The sequence below is a fragment of the Coenobita brevimanus genome, unplaced genomic scaffold (assembly GCF_032717465.1).
Source record: "Coenobita brevimanus isolate Jiangsu-jjx unplaced genomic scaffold, ASM3271746v2 jjx.HiC_scaffold_2805, whole genome shotgun sequence".
Taxonomy (NCBI): Eukaryota; Metazoa; Arthropoda; class Malacostraca; order Decapoda; family Coenobitidae; genus Coenobita; species Coenobita brevimanus.
Window position 1 is genome coordinate 29,844 of NW_027643769.1, and position 16,657 is coordinate 46,500.

General features: G+C 41.2%; 1 protein-coding gene across 1 annotated transcript; it reads left to right on the top strand.

The window, feature by feature from the left end:
• The first annotated feature begins 3,358 nt into the window (after positions 1 to 3,358).
• On the top strand, positions 3,359 to 16,293 carry LOC145390080 (selenocysteine insertion sequence-binding protein 2-like). Its single transcript, XM_080265150.1, has 5 exons — positions 3,359 to 3,456; positions 7,905 to 8,021; positions 9,163 to 9,260; positions 11,761 to 11,915; positions 16,246 to 16,293. Exons 1-5 carry the CDS (start codon positions 3,359 to 3,361, stop codon positions 16,291 to 16,293), a joined length of 516 nt encoding a protein of 171 aa, XP_080121276.1.
• Positions 16,294 to 16,657: the final 364 nt, after the last annotated feature.

The window sequence follows — 16,657 nt, forward strand, 5'->3', positions numbered from 1 at the left end:
TTAAAGTAGAGGGTAATTATTTTGAGATGGATAGCATGGAAGTTATATGTGCAGCAAGAGCAACGTGCCTGTTTTTAACGCTGGTGCTCTAACCTCTTAGCCATAAGGTTTGTCTGCTGGCTGATTAAGTATACTTTAGTTATGACTGTACTGTTGTGGACATTAGTAATGATTCACTTCTGACAATAAATAACAAGATGGTGAGCAGTGACATATAACTGATAAGCCTAGCAGTATTACTGTCCACAGTAATGCACCCTGCATAAACATTTTAAAGGTATACCTGTACTTGAGCTGTGGCAGTCCTTTAGTTGCAAATTGTAAAAGATAGTTACTATTAATTGTTCCTGTCTGTAATCATTCAAACCTATGGTATTTGGCCTTTTATAATACACATCATGAAAGTTTTATGCAGCTTTTATGAATAGTTGAGATTGTTCTCTCTTAACAAATCAGAACTAGTACTGTATATGCATCGTATATCTTTTACATGTTTTTGTGTGTTCATATAAAATGTTCAGCAGAGGTGTATGCATTCTCTGACTGATCTTAAGTATATATGCAACTTTGGAGTCAAACTCTTTGCAGCCAAGTTCCATGTTGTAAACTGTTTTAGATGTGGATTTTCTATGAATAACATTGTTACTAATAGGAATGCATTGAGGCAATATGGATGTATGGCATGCATATAGAATGAAAAGTTGACAGAAAGTGTGTCCGAGGGGCAAGACTTATGAGAGTGAGGAATGACTGAGACTGATACTGAAATAGTAAGTGTTAAGTTCATTTAAATTGTCAGATAATAGATTAAGTGCAGTTTCTATTATTTAATCTTGCCTACCACTTTCAAATAATGGAGAATGAGTTAACATAATCATAATACAATATCCCCATAAGGTGAATCATGTCATGTAAGGACAAGGTGTCATCGTGGGAAAGGATTCACTAAAAGAGATATTGTCATCATACGAAAGGGTTAACAAAAAAGAGTCATTCCCCTAAAGTTTAAAATTATGGCTGTAGCAAAAATTGAATTAAAGACACTCTTCCTGAAGGATTTGTGACTACAGCATATGTACCTCTATTGTAAATTGAGTGGCAGACTTTGGAATCTCACTTTACCGATTTATATTTTGCTTATATGTTTACAACTGCCTTGTTTACAATTGATAAGTTGCAACTGAGATATATTTTTGCACCGCTTTAGTTTCTGTGTAGAGGAACCATGTTTTCCTTTAGTTTGGAAATTTTCCTTCATTGATATTAATACTGGCTGTGAGTGGAGCTTAATGGGAAATCTTAGTACAGATAACCTACTTAGAATGTTATTTTTATCCAGTTGGGTAAGTTATGTTCAATGTAGAACTTCTGGTCTTAACCATCCCATTCATTACTGGGAAATAGGGTTAGAACAGTGATTGTTTTGATTACAATTATTGTATTTATTTTGGAGTGCTGGCTGCATGAATGAACATGGTACAACTTTTGTACGTACAGTCATGTGTCAGTTGGGTAGTTCTTATTAGTTGACTTTAAGTTTAGAGGATTTTTTGGCAAAGTTAGACATTTGGTGGTGTAATGACTTAAAATGGCACTGTGGTCATGTGTCATAAATCCGTAATAGGTGGCTGAAGGTTTTACAATTATGTGCAGTCACTGGTATATGAGAGAGGGGGTGTGAGTTGGGAGCGGGGCAGTGAAATGGCGGGGGACAGGACGATGTGGAGGCGATTTGTTTGTGGCCACCCCGTAAGGGATTAAGACGTCTGGCAATAGATAGATAGACCAGGGGCATGTATGGCTCACCATTCAAATCTGTAAAAATTAGACACTGTTTTTATGACTGTGTTGTCATCAGGGGCATGTGCAGGTCATCTCTGAAATCCGTAAGAGGTGACTGAAGGTTTTATGATTGTATGCTGCCACTAGGGATCATCCACTCACTTGATGTAGTGCTGCCTACTTCTTCCTTAGCCTTTATCATTCTTTTTCTGTGCCTGTCATCCTCTCTTCTTATTTCTCCCATCTCTCTTGTCACTTATTGCTTTTCTTTCCTTTACAGGTGGCTTTACATTGAGTGACAAGCCAAATGGTTTCCTGTAAGTCAAGAAACCATTTACAACGCTGGGTGGTAACCATATAACCAACTCATACGTGCTCCCTACGTGTCAGCAAGTGGGTTGGTGGAGGGTTAGTGCCCCTCCCCGTAAAACAAATAACTCAAAGTCAAATGGCCACCCCTTACGGGATTATGGCATCTGGCAATAGATAGATAGATTATTGTTACAGTATTATTATAATTATTACTATATTATAACATTACACAAACCAGGGCAGACAGCACCAAACCTGGCTGTGAAAGCAAAAGGTGGAATGATGCAGGAGGCAGCAGCTTCAGCCTGCACTCCACCTGGTTTGCACCCAGATGACCCATGGGCCACAGCAGCAATATTATTCTTATTGTTGTATAGTCCCATGGCTCATTTGAACACGAGCTTGGTGAACTGAAGGCTCAAGTTGCCCTTCACCTGCTACTCACCATGCTCCTTTGAGGGGAGAGGGAGTTGAAGAACATTTGTATAATCAGTTATATTGGCTGCACCACTGGAAAATGTCTGTCTGTGTATCTGTCTATAGCCAGACATCATAATCCTGTATAGGGTGACCACAAACAAATCACGTCCATGTCTCCCTGTCCTCTGCCATTTGGCTGCCCTCCCTCCAACACATCCCCCTCTCTCATATAAAGTACCGGTATCTCTCCACTCCATGCCTTTATCTCAGTTATGTTCTCTCCCTCTCTGCCTCTACCATCTACCAATATTTTATTATTCAACAGGTACAGTAATGTTGTCTCCGGACGTCCCTGAATTCATACCAAGGAGCCAGCAGGTGACACAGGTGACAAAGAGAGAGGGCAACACTTCTGAACCTTTTGGACAAAGAGATGCACAGCAGAAGAACATTACCACTTCTGAAGCCACAGGATGGTGAGTCAAACATAAGGAGAACACTACCACTGGGGCAGTACTTCATGGCCATGCTTCTCCATTGCAGTATCCCCTAAGTGATCAGTCTGGTTTAAGAAAAGATGAACCTGAGTATAATAAGAGTGGCAGACCTAAGTTTTCCATAAATGATCCATCAGGTGTTAGGAGAGATGATTGCAAATATGATAAGAGTGACAGATTCAAGTTTACAAGTGATCAGTCAAGTTTTAAGAAAGATGATCATAAATGTGTTAAGAGTGACAGCCCCAGGTTTACTCAGGAGGATCAGCAGCCAGAGAATGCTACTGCTGCTGTGTCCAAATGTAACTTAAATTCTCAGTCAAGTGTAAAGAAAGACTATAGTAAACATGGTCACAGACACAGATTTACTGAACGTGGATCAGCGTCACCTCAAAATGATACAACTGCTTGGAGACTCAGAGCTTCAGATTCCAGTAATTGGAGTGTAAGAATTTAGCTAATGAAAGAGACTGTCTGTCTGTTGCCAGATGCATTCATCCTTTAAAGGGTGACCACAAACAAATCCTCTCCATGTTGCCTTGTCCTCTGTCATTTGTCTGCCTTTCCCCCAACTCACACCCTCCTCTCATATATCTGTTCACTTCATCCCTCATTCTTATCCTTTGCCACTCCCTTCACCTTACTCATATACACTCTTCTAGTCAGTCTTTCATTCCCCATCCTCTCCACATGGCTGTTTTTGGATGATTTTAATGTTTAGCATGGAAGACATTTTCAGTTTGGAGGATTTAGGTGGGAAGTAAGGTCTGGATGATGATGATGATGATTATGATTTAAGCATAGTAACTCCATTACTCTCTGGGGACTCTCTTAATATGATTAGGCCTACCATTGTCTGGCAGAAATTTGAATAAGTTAAACAGTACATTACAAAATTCATGGGGTTAATCAGTTAATTCCAGTGATGTATTTGCATTTTGTTTTTTTGCATTTTAAGACCATTTTATTTAACAAAGGAGAAACTTTTCAAACTGGAGTTAGATATAGCCTTTGTGAATCCTGTATTTACCAGACATCATCCCAGAGTTGAATAAAATAGTCTGGAAGTACCAAGAATGAATACAGTAAATTTGTAAATATGATCACTGCATCAGAGGGTTTTAGTAGTATACTCTGTTCCATATAAAGTGGCGGAGAAGCTACGCCCAAGTCCTAGTCGAACGCAGGTGACCGTACAGAGGGATAAAAGTGACCTCACCTGACTCTTTCTCCAGCCTACTCTCCTGGGAGAGAGAGAGAGAGATTTGAACTGTTTATTGTCTAATCTTCAAATATAGCAATAATATATTTTCTGACCTAATATTAATTAATCCTACATCCAATCCAAACATGAATTTGTGTAATTTGAAGGCATTATTACGAGTTCTATCCTGATTAGCAAACCTAAGAAAATCACCAATTCATGGCGGTTTGGTGAAACGTTATAATTATGAAAATATCAGTCATATGATTTGCTGAAAATAACTTCAATCAAGATAGATTTTTATATAAAAAAAAAAAGGTGAAATACGCATTACCCTCTCTCTCTCTCTCCCTTCTAACGTGTGTGTGTGTGTGTGTGTGTGTGTGTGTGTGATTAATAGGAAAAGGGAAAGTTTTTCCCTCTCCCTCCCCACCTTCTCTCTCTCTTCTTTCCTCCTTCCCTCCTCCCTCCCCCCCTCTCTCTCTCTCTCTCTCTCTCTCTCTTGTATAATATTAAACAAATTATGTTCAGTATATGGCTTATATTTATATTTACAACTCTTATTTACAATAAGTATACACAAGACACCTCACACAACACTTGTTTATTCATCTTCATCGCTGCTGGACTCGTTCAATATATTGATAACAAAATTTTCTACCATGTGGTTTACAGCAGTGTCATTTCTCATAAATTCTTCTTTTTTGTGTGTGTGTGTGTGCCGCACATTTCTGCCAGTTTTCTGCTGTTACTTTTTCTATCGCATTTCTCGTCAGCTCTTCGATCACTCGTAATTTTTGAGAAGAATTTGAGTTTCTCTTCCTCACATCATCGTTGACCTGAGCCCAAATCAGCTCTATGGGGTTGAGCTGGCAATGATAGGGAGGAAGCCACAGCACCTGGTGACCAGGATTATTGACGATTTCATCAATTTCAAACAATTGCTTGTCTTTGTTTTTTTTCACTTGGTGTAGCAGCTCAGCCTTAGTGTGCAGAGGGTTATGAGGGAGGTTGTTATCAAGAAGCCACTTTATAATTTCTTGTTTTCGTAAGCTCTGTGTTTGTGCTTTATTTATGATTTTGCAGTGGTATGATGCGTTGTCCATTATTATAAGTGACCTGGCGGGATATTGGGAAGCATCATCAAGGGCGTTCCAGGAAATGCTGCATGTGACCTCAAGGCAAAAGCTCCACCCATCTTGACCTGAGGCCAAACGCACACCTGAACCAGTACGGGTGAGCAGGTGCTCCACTCATGCATTCCCTCCTTCCTCTTCTTTGTTACCATTCATCTCAAGCAATACTCACCCAAGAGTTCCAGCATGCTCCACATATTTTCATAAGAACTGTCGATAGAGAATATACCTTATATGCGCGTGTGTGGGAGCATGTATGTGTGTGTGTGTGTGTTTGTGTGTGTATGTGTATGTGTGTGTGTGTGTGTGTGTGTGTGTGTGTGTGATGAATGGGAAATTTTGAAACTGGTTTTAAATAGTTTTTAAATATTAATACAACAATCAAGTTGCTAAAAGTAACGTATAAGAACATACTGTAAGAAGAGAGAAAAACTGCAGTAGACCTTTTGGTCCATGCTAGGCAGCTGCAACAGGAATAAGACTAATCTATGAGAATAATACAAGGATAGCACAGAAGAAGGCTCTCCACAGAAAATACACACACACATGCACCTACACCTACACACACACACACACATGCACCTACACCTACACACACACACACACACACACACACACACACACTATCTCTCTCTCTCTCTCAGGAGAGGAAGGAGAAGGGAGGGGCTGGAGGAAAGAGGGGGATAATCCTTCTAAGGTCACCTGCATTCTACATTTGACCCAGACTTGGGAAGGAAAATACAGGTTTCTCTCCGCCAGTTTATATGGAACAGACTATAGTACTGTAGTAGTAGTAGTAATAGTAGTAGTAGTGGCTTCTGTAGCCCGAGGGTAATCTGGAAAGTGAACTCAGAGGTCAGCAGGCAGAAGTTACTCTTCTTCTGCAGTCAACTAACCACGTAGAGGAACAAGGAAGGACGTAAGGGACATTGGTATAATCAAGCAGTGGAGCTGCATGGTTTTATCAGTGCCATCACATGAAGGCACTACCAGCACCATCAAAGGGATGATGGAGAATGATGCCTTTATGTGGTGGGTGACACTGATAGGATTGGGTATTGGAACTACCTGGTTATACAGATGTCCCTCACCTCCCTTTCTTTCCCCTGAAGAAAGGATGGTGGGCTGCAGGATAGGGGCAACTCCAGCCTGCTGTTCACTGGGTTCACATTCAGATGAACCTAGGGCTGCAAAGCCACTACTGTACTACCATTAAAGGAGTTCATGTGCTGGAATATGTATTTACCTGCAATAAAAAATGAATAGCACTATGCCACACTTATTTTTTCTCTCAATTTCAGGTGAGACGAGGGAAAATTAGAGCCAACAAGAAGAAAAATTTATCAAAACTGAAGAAAGCAGCTAAAAGACTGCAGGATGATAGAATAGCAGCATTTAAAATTATATTTAATAGTAGGTAAATTTACATGGTGTGTTTTTACATTCAGTGTTTTGATAGATTGCATTAATAATAATAATAATGATAATAATAATAATAATAATTAGTGGTAGGTGGTGGCGACCATCATCCACTCACTTGGTGTAGTGCTGCCTACTTCTTCCTTAGCCTTTATCATTCTTTTTCTGTGCCTGCCCTCTTCTCTTCCTATTTCTCCCATCTTTCCTGTCACTTCTTATTGCTTTTCTTTCCTTTACAGTTGGCTTTACATTGAGTGACAAGCCAAATGGTTTCCTGTAAGCCAAGAACCATTTACTACGCTGGGTGGTAACCATATAACCAAACCATATGTGCTCCCAATGTGTCAGCAAGTGGGTTGGTGAAGGGTTAGTGCCCCTCCCTGTAAAACAAATAACTCAAAGTCAAATGGCCACCCCTTACGGGATTGTGGTGTCTGGCAATAGATAGATGAATAGATAGATAATAATCATCATCATCATCATCCGGACCAGCAAGTTCAATCCTTTCACGCCTGACAATCTCCATCTGCTCTCCCTGACACGCCGTACACATAAAATCAGCATTATCTCGCAGTTTACCCCTGATACCACTACATCTCTTGTGCACCCATTTATCACAAACACCGCACAAGATGGAATTACTTCCCACACCCTTGTGGCAAACTGTAAATGGCCACCCTCCCTCGTCTTTGACAGTACCGCCACCAACCCTAGATATCATCACTTTTGTTTTATCTGCATTTACCCCTAAGCCCTTGTGCCCCATACCATCTCTCCACTTCCTAAACCATTCCTCCGCCTCCCTTTCGTTCTCTGCAATCAACACCAAATCATCAGCATACAACATCTCCCATGGGAGCTTTTATGTAAGTAGATTAGGTTAGCATAGATATGGCTAGGTTGGGTTAGGTTAGATATGGTTATGTTATGTTGTTAGGTTAGGTTAGCTTGGGTTAGGTAAGATTATATTACCAGCATGTTAAGTTAGATTACCTTAGATTTACCGGTAGTAATGTTCAGTTAGTGAAGGTTAGGTCAAGTTAGGTTAGGTTAGTAAGAATGAAATGACTTAGGATGGATTAACCTTTGGGGTGAATTGATGAGAAAACCCTCTAATCTGATGCCTCTCCCCAGGTACTGCACCCATGTTGTGACAGATGAAATTAATGAAGTGGCAGCAGAATTGCTCAAAGCTGTTGTTCTGTTCCAGAGGCGACTGTATGCACGGGACCCTGCCAAGGGTGCCATCAAGTCAGTTGATAATTTTTGTTGTTGCTGTTGTAGCACAGGTAGTAGTAGTAGTAGTAACTGTGACCCCAGGCCTATGTAAACAAGAAGCCAGTGGACTATAGGCTGAAGCTGACATTTTTCTGCAGTCCACCATTTATCAATTGGGGGATGGGAAGGAAATTGATGGTTGTTTGTAAAACCAGGCAGTGGAACCACCGAGTTATATAGGCACCGGACTACTGGCACATGAAGGCGTTCTTTGCCAGCACCTGCTTCAAGTGAAACCACCCTAAGTGAGACATATTTCTGGTTTGTGACTGAGTGGTTAAAGCTTAAAAACATTTATTTCTAACTTGCGAGCAACTTTATAATGAATCATAAGTAACTTTAAGTGAATATCGTCATCATCATCATCATCATTATCTAATCCTGTGTTGCCCCATGAGGAGTGTAGGAACCCAGGGCTAGGCAAGTTGGTCCAGACATTTAAGATGAGAGTGACCAGCCTCACTCATCCCTGAGTGGCATTACATGAGCAATAAACCCCAACCACCCCTTGGATATAAACCTACATTGGCTTAATCTGGCAGGAGTGCCTTAGTTACCCACTAAACCACCAGGTGCCATAGTTTGGTTATGTGGTTATCACCCAGCGTAGAAAATGGTTTCCTGATGTACAGGAGACCATTTGCCATGTCAGTCAGTGCAGAGTCACCTGTAGACAGAAGGAAGAAGAAAGAAAGAAGGAAAGAAAGAAAGAAAGAAGAGGAAGGAAGGAAAGAAGAAAGGAAGAGAGGAGAGAACAGTCACCTGAGAGCAGCACTACGTCGAGTGAGTGGATGGTGAGCGCCCCCACCTACCACTAATAGATGTTAATTCATCAGCAGCAGAATAATGAAACAGCTTTTAAAGTGAAACAGCTCTAACCTATTAAAGTAGAGTGATATTTTCTATTTTATTCTCTCATGATACAGTTTTATTCAGCATAAGAGAGACTTTGAAGTAGAGAGGTTAGAAATACCCTCCATCAACCCCATCACCATAGAAAGTCTTCCAAAGGAAAATGAAATAATCTGGTAGTTATGAAAATACAGTTGATTAATACATCGTTGGATTCATGCTATTAATTTAGGCCAAATTGTAACTCCCTTTTTTTTGACAGGCAGAGGTTTGTGTGTGGGCTGAAGCAGACAACCAAGTTAATGGGCAAGATGTCATGCATCATTATGGCACCAAATATACAGAAGTGCTATGAACCAGGTAACAACATATTTGCATGTTTGTTTTAACCTGGCTCAGATCCTAACCTCTTTCAGCTCAGTTGATGGCCAAATGTAGTTGGATGAGAGTCAGTTTGACAAGCAACCAAGGAGATTCCTACCTCATAATGAAGGCTTAAAGAATTTCATATGCCCTTGACTTGGTATTCAAGGTGTGGAAGTGGCCCAGCTTTGTCAGCTGAAAATTAACGAACAATAGTGTGTCAGCTGTTATTATATTACTGTATCCCTTTTCTATGTGCTTAATTGAGTGAAGTAAGCGGTGATTGATTATTTGTTATTTCATGTCATTGTTTGGTCCAATAAATTTTGGGTTAAGAGTGAATGCGTGAGAATGTTGTACAGTATGGTACAGTACAGTACAGGTACTGTAAGTAGTGTTATAAACAGTAATGTAGTAGTAACCACAACCCTAGGCTTATCTGAATGTGAACCCAGTGGATTACAGGCCAGAGATGCCATCTTCTTGTAGCTCACCATTCTCCTTTTAGAGAAGAGGGAGGGAGTTGAGGGAAGTGTGTATAACTGGGCAGGGGAGCAGCTCGGTTATATCAGTGCATCCACATGTAGGTGTCCTTTTCTAGCTCCATCGTTTTGTTTAATTTTTGAAGGCTCTATGCATTGGTGTTGGTCACCTAATGGCGGCTCACCATGCTGCTCCATCTGTGGCAGCTTCCCTATTCAGTCCCTCATCCCTGAGGTCACACTGAATGACATCGTCCCAGGTGTTTTTCGGTCTACCTCTCGCAACCCTACCCCTAACATTAACACTTCTCACTTTCAGCACCCATTTATCATCATTCATCCCCTCCACATGCCCAAACTATCTCAGTCTACCTCTCCTCATCACAGCACCAATACAGTCCAGTCCCAACCTACTCCTCAACTCTTCCATCATAAACCTAGCTCCCCCAGGCCTCACACTCGGGGATGCACTGCACATCCACCTAATCATTGTCATTTCTGTACATTTGAGCTTGCGAATATCCTCTTCCTTTACTGCCAGGTCTCACTACCATACAGCATTACACTCCTAACAAAAGCTGTATACAGAGATCCTTTACCACAGAGGGAGAACCCTCTCAGTGTCAGGAGAGGCAACAGCTCCCTGAACTTCTTCCAACCACTCCTTGCTCTAGCCACAGAGCTAGCTCCAGCCCTGCCACAAGTACATAACATGTCTCCCAAATAACAAAACTCTTCCACACACTCAAGAGATCCACCAGCAAGTTCAATCCTTTCACTCCTGTCAGTCTCCACCTGCTCTCTCTGACACACCGCACACATGAAATCAGCGTTATCTCGCAGTCTACCTCTAATACCACTACATCTCTTATGCACCCAATTATTACAGACACTGCACAAGATGGAATTACTTCCTATGCCCTTGTGGCAAATCGCACATAGCCATTCTCCTTCTTCTTTGACAGTACTGCCCCTAGCCCTGGATACCATCACTTTTGTTTTGTCTTCATTTACTCCTAAGCCCTTGTGCCCCATGCCATCTCTCCACTTCCTAAATAATGTAAAATGTACCCAATACAGTACTGGTATTTGTCCCTCAGCATCGTTTTAAGTGTGTTTAATGATGGAAAGGGTCGATTGTAGCCAACCAGTTTTTAAAAAATAATTTCTGAAATTTGATTAAAGTAAAACCTGTATGGTCTCTGTATTTTTACTGACTGCACTCTGTTGTGTGTAGCCTTTGGTAATCTATACATTTCAGTTCAGTTCCCTGTACAGCATCCCTTCACATACACTGTACCATTCACCTCATATGCTTTATACCTCTTAGGGGTCCCACCCCAAAATCCGAAAAATCTGATAATCCGAATGATTCTCGGTCCACTGCCATTGGGATTGATGGACTTTTATTGTACAGCTTATTAATTTTAGACATCTCAAACTTTAATAATTATTCTGGGTATCAGTGTCCCCATCCTGCACAGTAATTTATCATGTATGCCATCTCTGTACTGACCCTTTTCCTAGTCTGAAGTGCTGCTTTATACCTGGTACTCATTTTGTCTTAACTTGGCCCAGAGTTTCGTAATTTCTAGCTCAGTGGCTGAAAAAGACAATGCCCTGTACTCTGGCTGTATATTCTCTTCATAGCACCTCTTCTTGGCTACTATTTTTTATTTTACTATAACCTGACATAAAATTGCCATCTCTCTATTGTAAATGCTGAGTTGTAACAGCAGATTAGCACTAGAATATAATGCTAGTAAAAAAAAAAAAAAAAAAAAAAAAAAAATCCTGTGGAGGGAATATAGAGCCATAGCATTGCCTTTTTCTGTCACTGGACTATGTGAAATAAGTGGCAACAGGAAAAAAAATCTGGCCCTTGTTAATGTAATAGAAGCATAGGATAACCTTCCAATGTTTATCTTTTGCAACACCTCAGCATTCAAGATGAAGAGCTGACAGTTTTAGGCCAAGCAGAAGCAAGAGTAATATAAGGCACTCTTCCCCTGCAGGAGGTCTAGATGATGCTGTGGAAAAGACACTACAACAAGCAAAACTGCAAGAGGTGCCGGTTGTATTTGCACTGTTGCTGAAGAAACTGGGAGGCCTTACCCACATCAAGCAAAACATTTCCTGTGTTGGCATCATTAATTATCAGGGAGCTCAGGTGCAGTCACTTATGTTTGAATTCATGTGATGTTTGTGCTGGTTTTGTTGGTTATTTTGTGGAAGTAGTGTGTGGTGACGAATGAAGAAGTGAAGGAACGTTGTGGGGTAGATGTGGATGTGGTTGAAAAGATTAGGAGAAATACACTGAGGTGGTTTGGACATGTGGAGAGAATGGAGAATGAAAGACTGACTAAGAGGGTGTATGTAGGTGAGGTGGAGGGAGGGAGAGGGAGGGGTAGACCGAGGATGAGGTGGAGGGATGGAGTTGAGAGGTATATGAGGGAGGGGGGGGTGAGTTGGGGTGAGGGGAGTCAAATGGTGGGTGACAGAGTGACTTGGAGGCGTTTTGTCTGCGGCCACCCTTTGCGGGATTAGGGCGTCGGGCTATAGATAGATAGATAGATAGTGTGTGGTGAGTAAGGATGGAGGCTGTATGATGAGTAAGGATGGAGGCTGTGTGATGAGTAGTATGGAAGCAATGTGATGAGTAACGATGGAAGCAGTTTGACGAGTAAGGATGGAAGTTTAATAGAGTGCAGGAAAAAAAAAATGGTACAATGAGATACTGACACACACACACACACACACACACACACACACACACACACACACACAAAATCCCCTAGGCTCAGTAGGTTAAGGCAAGGATAATTTTTTTTTTTTTTTTAAATGGTAACGACCTAAAATTGCCATCTTGTCATTGTGACTGCTAGGCTGTAACAGTAGATGAACACTAGAATATGGTACTTGTTGCAAAGAAGTGTGTGGAAAGTACAGTACTGTGTGTTGAGCTGTAGCATTGTCTTTTTCTGCCATTCAGCCACCTGTAGTAATCTGCAAAAGGACAAACATCTGGGCCAGGCTGAGGTAAAAAAGGTATTGCTCCATGTCTGCAGGTAGCATTATGTAAGCAGGTGGTGAATCAGTAGAGAGGTGATCCACTATCCCAATGGACACAGATTTGAATCCCGGCTGGGGCATGGAATGGTTTAAGGGATTTGAATTTGACATGCCATGAAAACACCCCCACTAATACCATTACACCAGTCCTGTATGAGACACCCCTAGTATGTATTCAGTATGGGTGGCGGGTGTTAGTGCTGAAGTGGTGACATGTGGAGGTCTATGGTTTGTAGAACTGCTGGGCCTCAGGGAAAGGACTGTTAAGCATATGTCCAGAGTCAGATACATTAAAGGAAAAAAGTATGAAGTAAAATGACGGTTTTGCATTTAAGCCATAATTGTCAGAGTAACATTTCACTCTAGTCCTTTTGCCTTAACTTGGCCCAGGTCTTGATCCTTTTGCTGCCTATTTCACGTATCTCAGTGGCAGAATGAGACAGTACTTTGGCTCAACATGATTTCCATAGTACTTCATTTCTAGCATTATATTCTAGTGCTATTCTCATGTTACAACTCAGCAGTGAAGGTGGAGAGATGTCAGTTTTATACCAAGTTACAGTAGAAAGGGTAAAGTAGGGTGATGATGATGATGATGGTGGTGATACAATACTTAGGTCCTACCTCAACCTTGCTTTATGTGGGAATAAGGGTCTGGATGGTGATGATGATGTCGATGATAATGATGATTATGATGATTATTATTGTTATGACAATGATGATAGTGATGACAGCAATATGAGATTGATAATGCTGTTGTGGCTGATGATGATGATTTGGATTGGCTTATTTTCAAGACTCCTTCCACAAGTTGATGGCTCTGATACCAGCTGCAAAGGAGAAGTACCAGGCTTTGGTCAGGAGTCGCCAGCAGGCCATCCTTCCCCTATCCACACCTCCTCCCCCTGCTCCTCCCCCTTCGTCACTTCCTGACCTCACCCCTTCCCCCTCCTCGTCACCTTCCCCATCCTCCACACCCCCTCACATCACCCCTCCTGCTTCCTCACTCCCTGAACCCACCCTTTCCCCCTCCACCACACTGCCTCACCCCTATCCTCCTCCCTCCCTCCCACCACCGCTAACTCAACACACATCATTCCTATATCCTCTACAGAGGAATCCACTAATTGATATTCGAGTTCAGTTTATATTTGTGCACTGTTATCTCTATTGTAAGGTTTGCTTGTGATTGTTTGTAAAGCATGGGAGTGTTGAAATGCAGTCCATCCAAATATAAATGGCTGATATAATCTTTGTACTCTAACTTGGTCCAGATTTTCATTCTTTTGCAGCTTATTTTAGCTCAGTGGCAGAAAAAGACAATACTTCAGCTCTTCATCCTTTCCATGTAGCATTTCTTCATGACTAGCATCATATTCTAATGCTAATGTATTGTAAATCAGCATTCATGATGGAGAGATGGCAATTTTATGCCAGGTTAGTGTAAAAAGAGTATAGGTGATGGAGTTAGAGTGATGTAATAATTAGAAGCAGTTGTAACCTCAGGATTATCTGACTGTGAACCCAGTGGACTGCAGGCTGAAGTTGCCACTCTCCTGCAGCCCATCATCCTCCATTTGAGGGGTAGGGAGGGCATTGAGGATGTTTGTATAACCAGGTAGCTTCACCACCTAGCTACATCAGTGCCACCACATGAAGGCATCCCTTTTCAGGATGAAAATGTTGTAATGCCGTCAATCCAAATATGAATGATAATTACGGATGTTAGGGTTCGAATGAAGGACTGTGGGGCAGGTGTGGAAGGGTTTAAGTCATGGCTGAGTGTAATTTGTACTGGATTATTGGTTGTTATTCAGACCTCCCACCAAATGGTGCTTTCCAAGGAGGAAAATTACTATACTCTTTTGACTTTAACTTGGCCCAGATTATTGTCCTTTTGCTGTTTATTTCACATAGCGCATTGATAGAAAAAGACAACAGTATGGCTCCACCTCCTTTACCAAGCACTTTTCATACTGGCGCCCTATTTTAGTGTTAGTCTTATGTTACAACTAAGCATTCAAGAAGGAGACATGGCAATTTTAGGCCAAGTTAGAGTAAAAAGAAAATAAGCTAAAAGGGGAAATCTTTTAAACCCCTGAATTATAAGTCATGTGTTGTTTTATTAATTTATTTACTTACTGCATGAAAAAATATAATGGAAAATTGGCTGTTTGGGTTTGGTAATGTGTACTGTATTGTAAATGAGTTTTTATTCCTGTAGAGCAGTAATGCCGCTCAGGGATGAGTGAGGCTGGTCACTCTCATCTTAAATGTCAGGACCAACTTGCCTAGCCCCAGGATCCTACACTTCTCATGGGGCAAAGTAGGACTGGATGATGAATGAATGAATGAGAACAGTAATGATTGGATGAGAATGAATGAATGAATGAAAGAACAGTAATGAGAAGTTGCACAGTCTGTTGCATAACACAAGCACAGTGGCTGCCCTGGATGCTGGTACTTTCAGCTGGATGTGGGTCTTCCAGTCTGCCTGCACGTTTTTCGTTAAAGTGTGTGTATGTGTGTGTGTGTTCTTACCTGATTGTATATTTACAGGAATGAGTCAGGCTCGTACTGTCTTGCGTTTTAAACCATTTTCATCATACATATCCCTAAATTTGTGAATGGTTTTGGCACATGCTATTTCATTCAGTAGTGCATTCCATTGATCAATTGCCCTATTTGGGAAACTAAATTTCCTTGTGTCTTTATCACTTCTCTTTTTACATGCGTGTAGCTTTTTGCAGTGTCCTCTTTGCTGATGCTTCCCCATAGGTTATATATTCATATATATCTATTTTCTATCCCTGAGATGCATTTATATAGCATAATCATGTCTCCTCTTTTCCGTCTCTCCTGTAGTGTTGGTAGATTCAGTTTTTCTAGTCTTTCTTCGTAGCTTAGGTCCCTTAAGCTTGGTACCCATCTTGTAGTTGCCCTTTTTACTTTTCCAGTCTTATCTATGTGTTTTTTGAGATGAGGATTCCAGACTACTAATGCATACTCCAGGGTTGATCTGATGAATGAGTGTTATTATCTTTCTCAGTGTGTCTTCATTTATATATGTGAATGCTGTTCTCATATTAGTAAGCAGTGTATACATGTTATGTAGCTTCTCATTGATGTGATCATCTGGAGATAGTTTGTTACTGATAATCACTCCTAGGTCCTTCTCCCTTTCTGATATGTGTAGGGTTGACCTTCCTAACTTATAATCCCAATCTAATCTTTTCTCAGTTTTGCCACACTTAATTACATGACACTTGTCCACATTAAATTCCATTTGCCAATTATTGCTCCACTGTGTGTGTGTGTGGGGTGTGGGGTGAAGAAACCAGAGGCCAGTGACTCTCTATGTTGTAGGAATGGCTCTGTTCCATTGGCTGAAATCTATGTTGTATTAACTCAGAATTTTCCACCCACAGAAGTTCAGGCCTCTAGATCTGCAGCCCAAGAAGACCCGTGCCATCTGATGCAGCCTGACAGCGGCAGATGAAGCGCCTCACACCTAAGATATCTCTCTATCTATCTATCTATCTATCTATTGCCAGACCCCATAATCCCGTAAGGGAGTGGCCATTTGACTTTGAGTTATTTGTTTTACAGGGAGGGGCACTAACCCTCCACCAACTCACTCACTGACACATAGGGAGCATGTATGGTTTGGTTATATGGTTACCACCCAGCATTGTAAATGGTTTCTTGGCTTACAGGAAACCATTTATCTTGTCACTCAATGTAAAACCACCTGTAAAGGAAAGAAAAGCAATAAGAAATGACACGAAAGATGGGAGAAATAGGAAGAGAAGAGGGCAGGCACAGAAAAAGAATAATACA

Coding starts and splice junctions, on each gene's coding strand:
- LOC145390080 (XM_080265150.1), top strand. CDS start 3,359: ATGGTCACAGACACAGATTTACTGAACGTGGATCAGCGTCACCTCAAA. Junction 3,457..7,904: donor CAGATTCCAGTAATTGGAGT/GTAAGAATTTAG, acceptor GCCTCTCCCCAG/GTACTGCACCCATGTTGTGA. Junction 9,261..11,760: donor ACAGAAGTGCTATGAACCAG/GTAACAACATAT, acceptor CTTCCCCTGCAG/GAGGTCTAGATGATGCTGTG.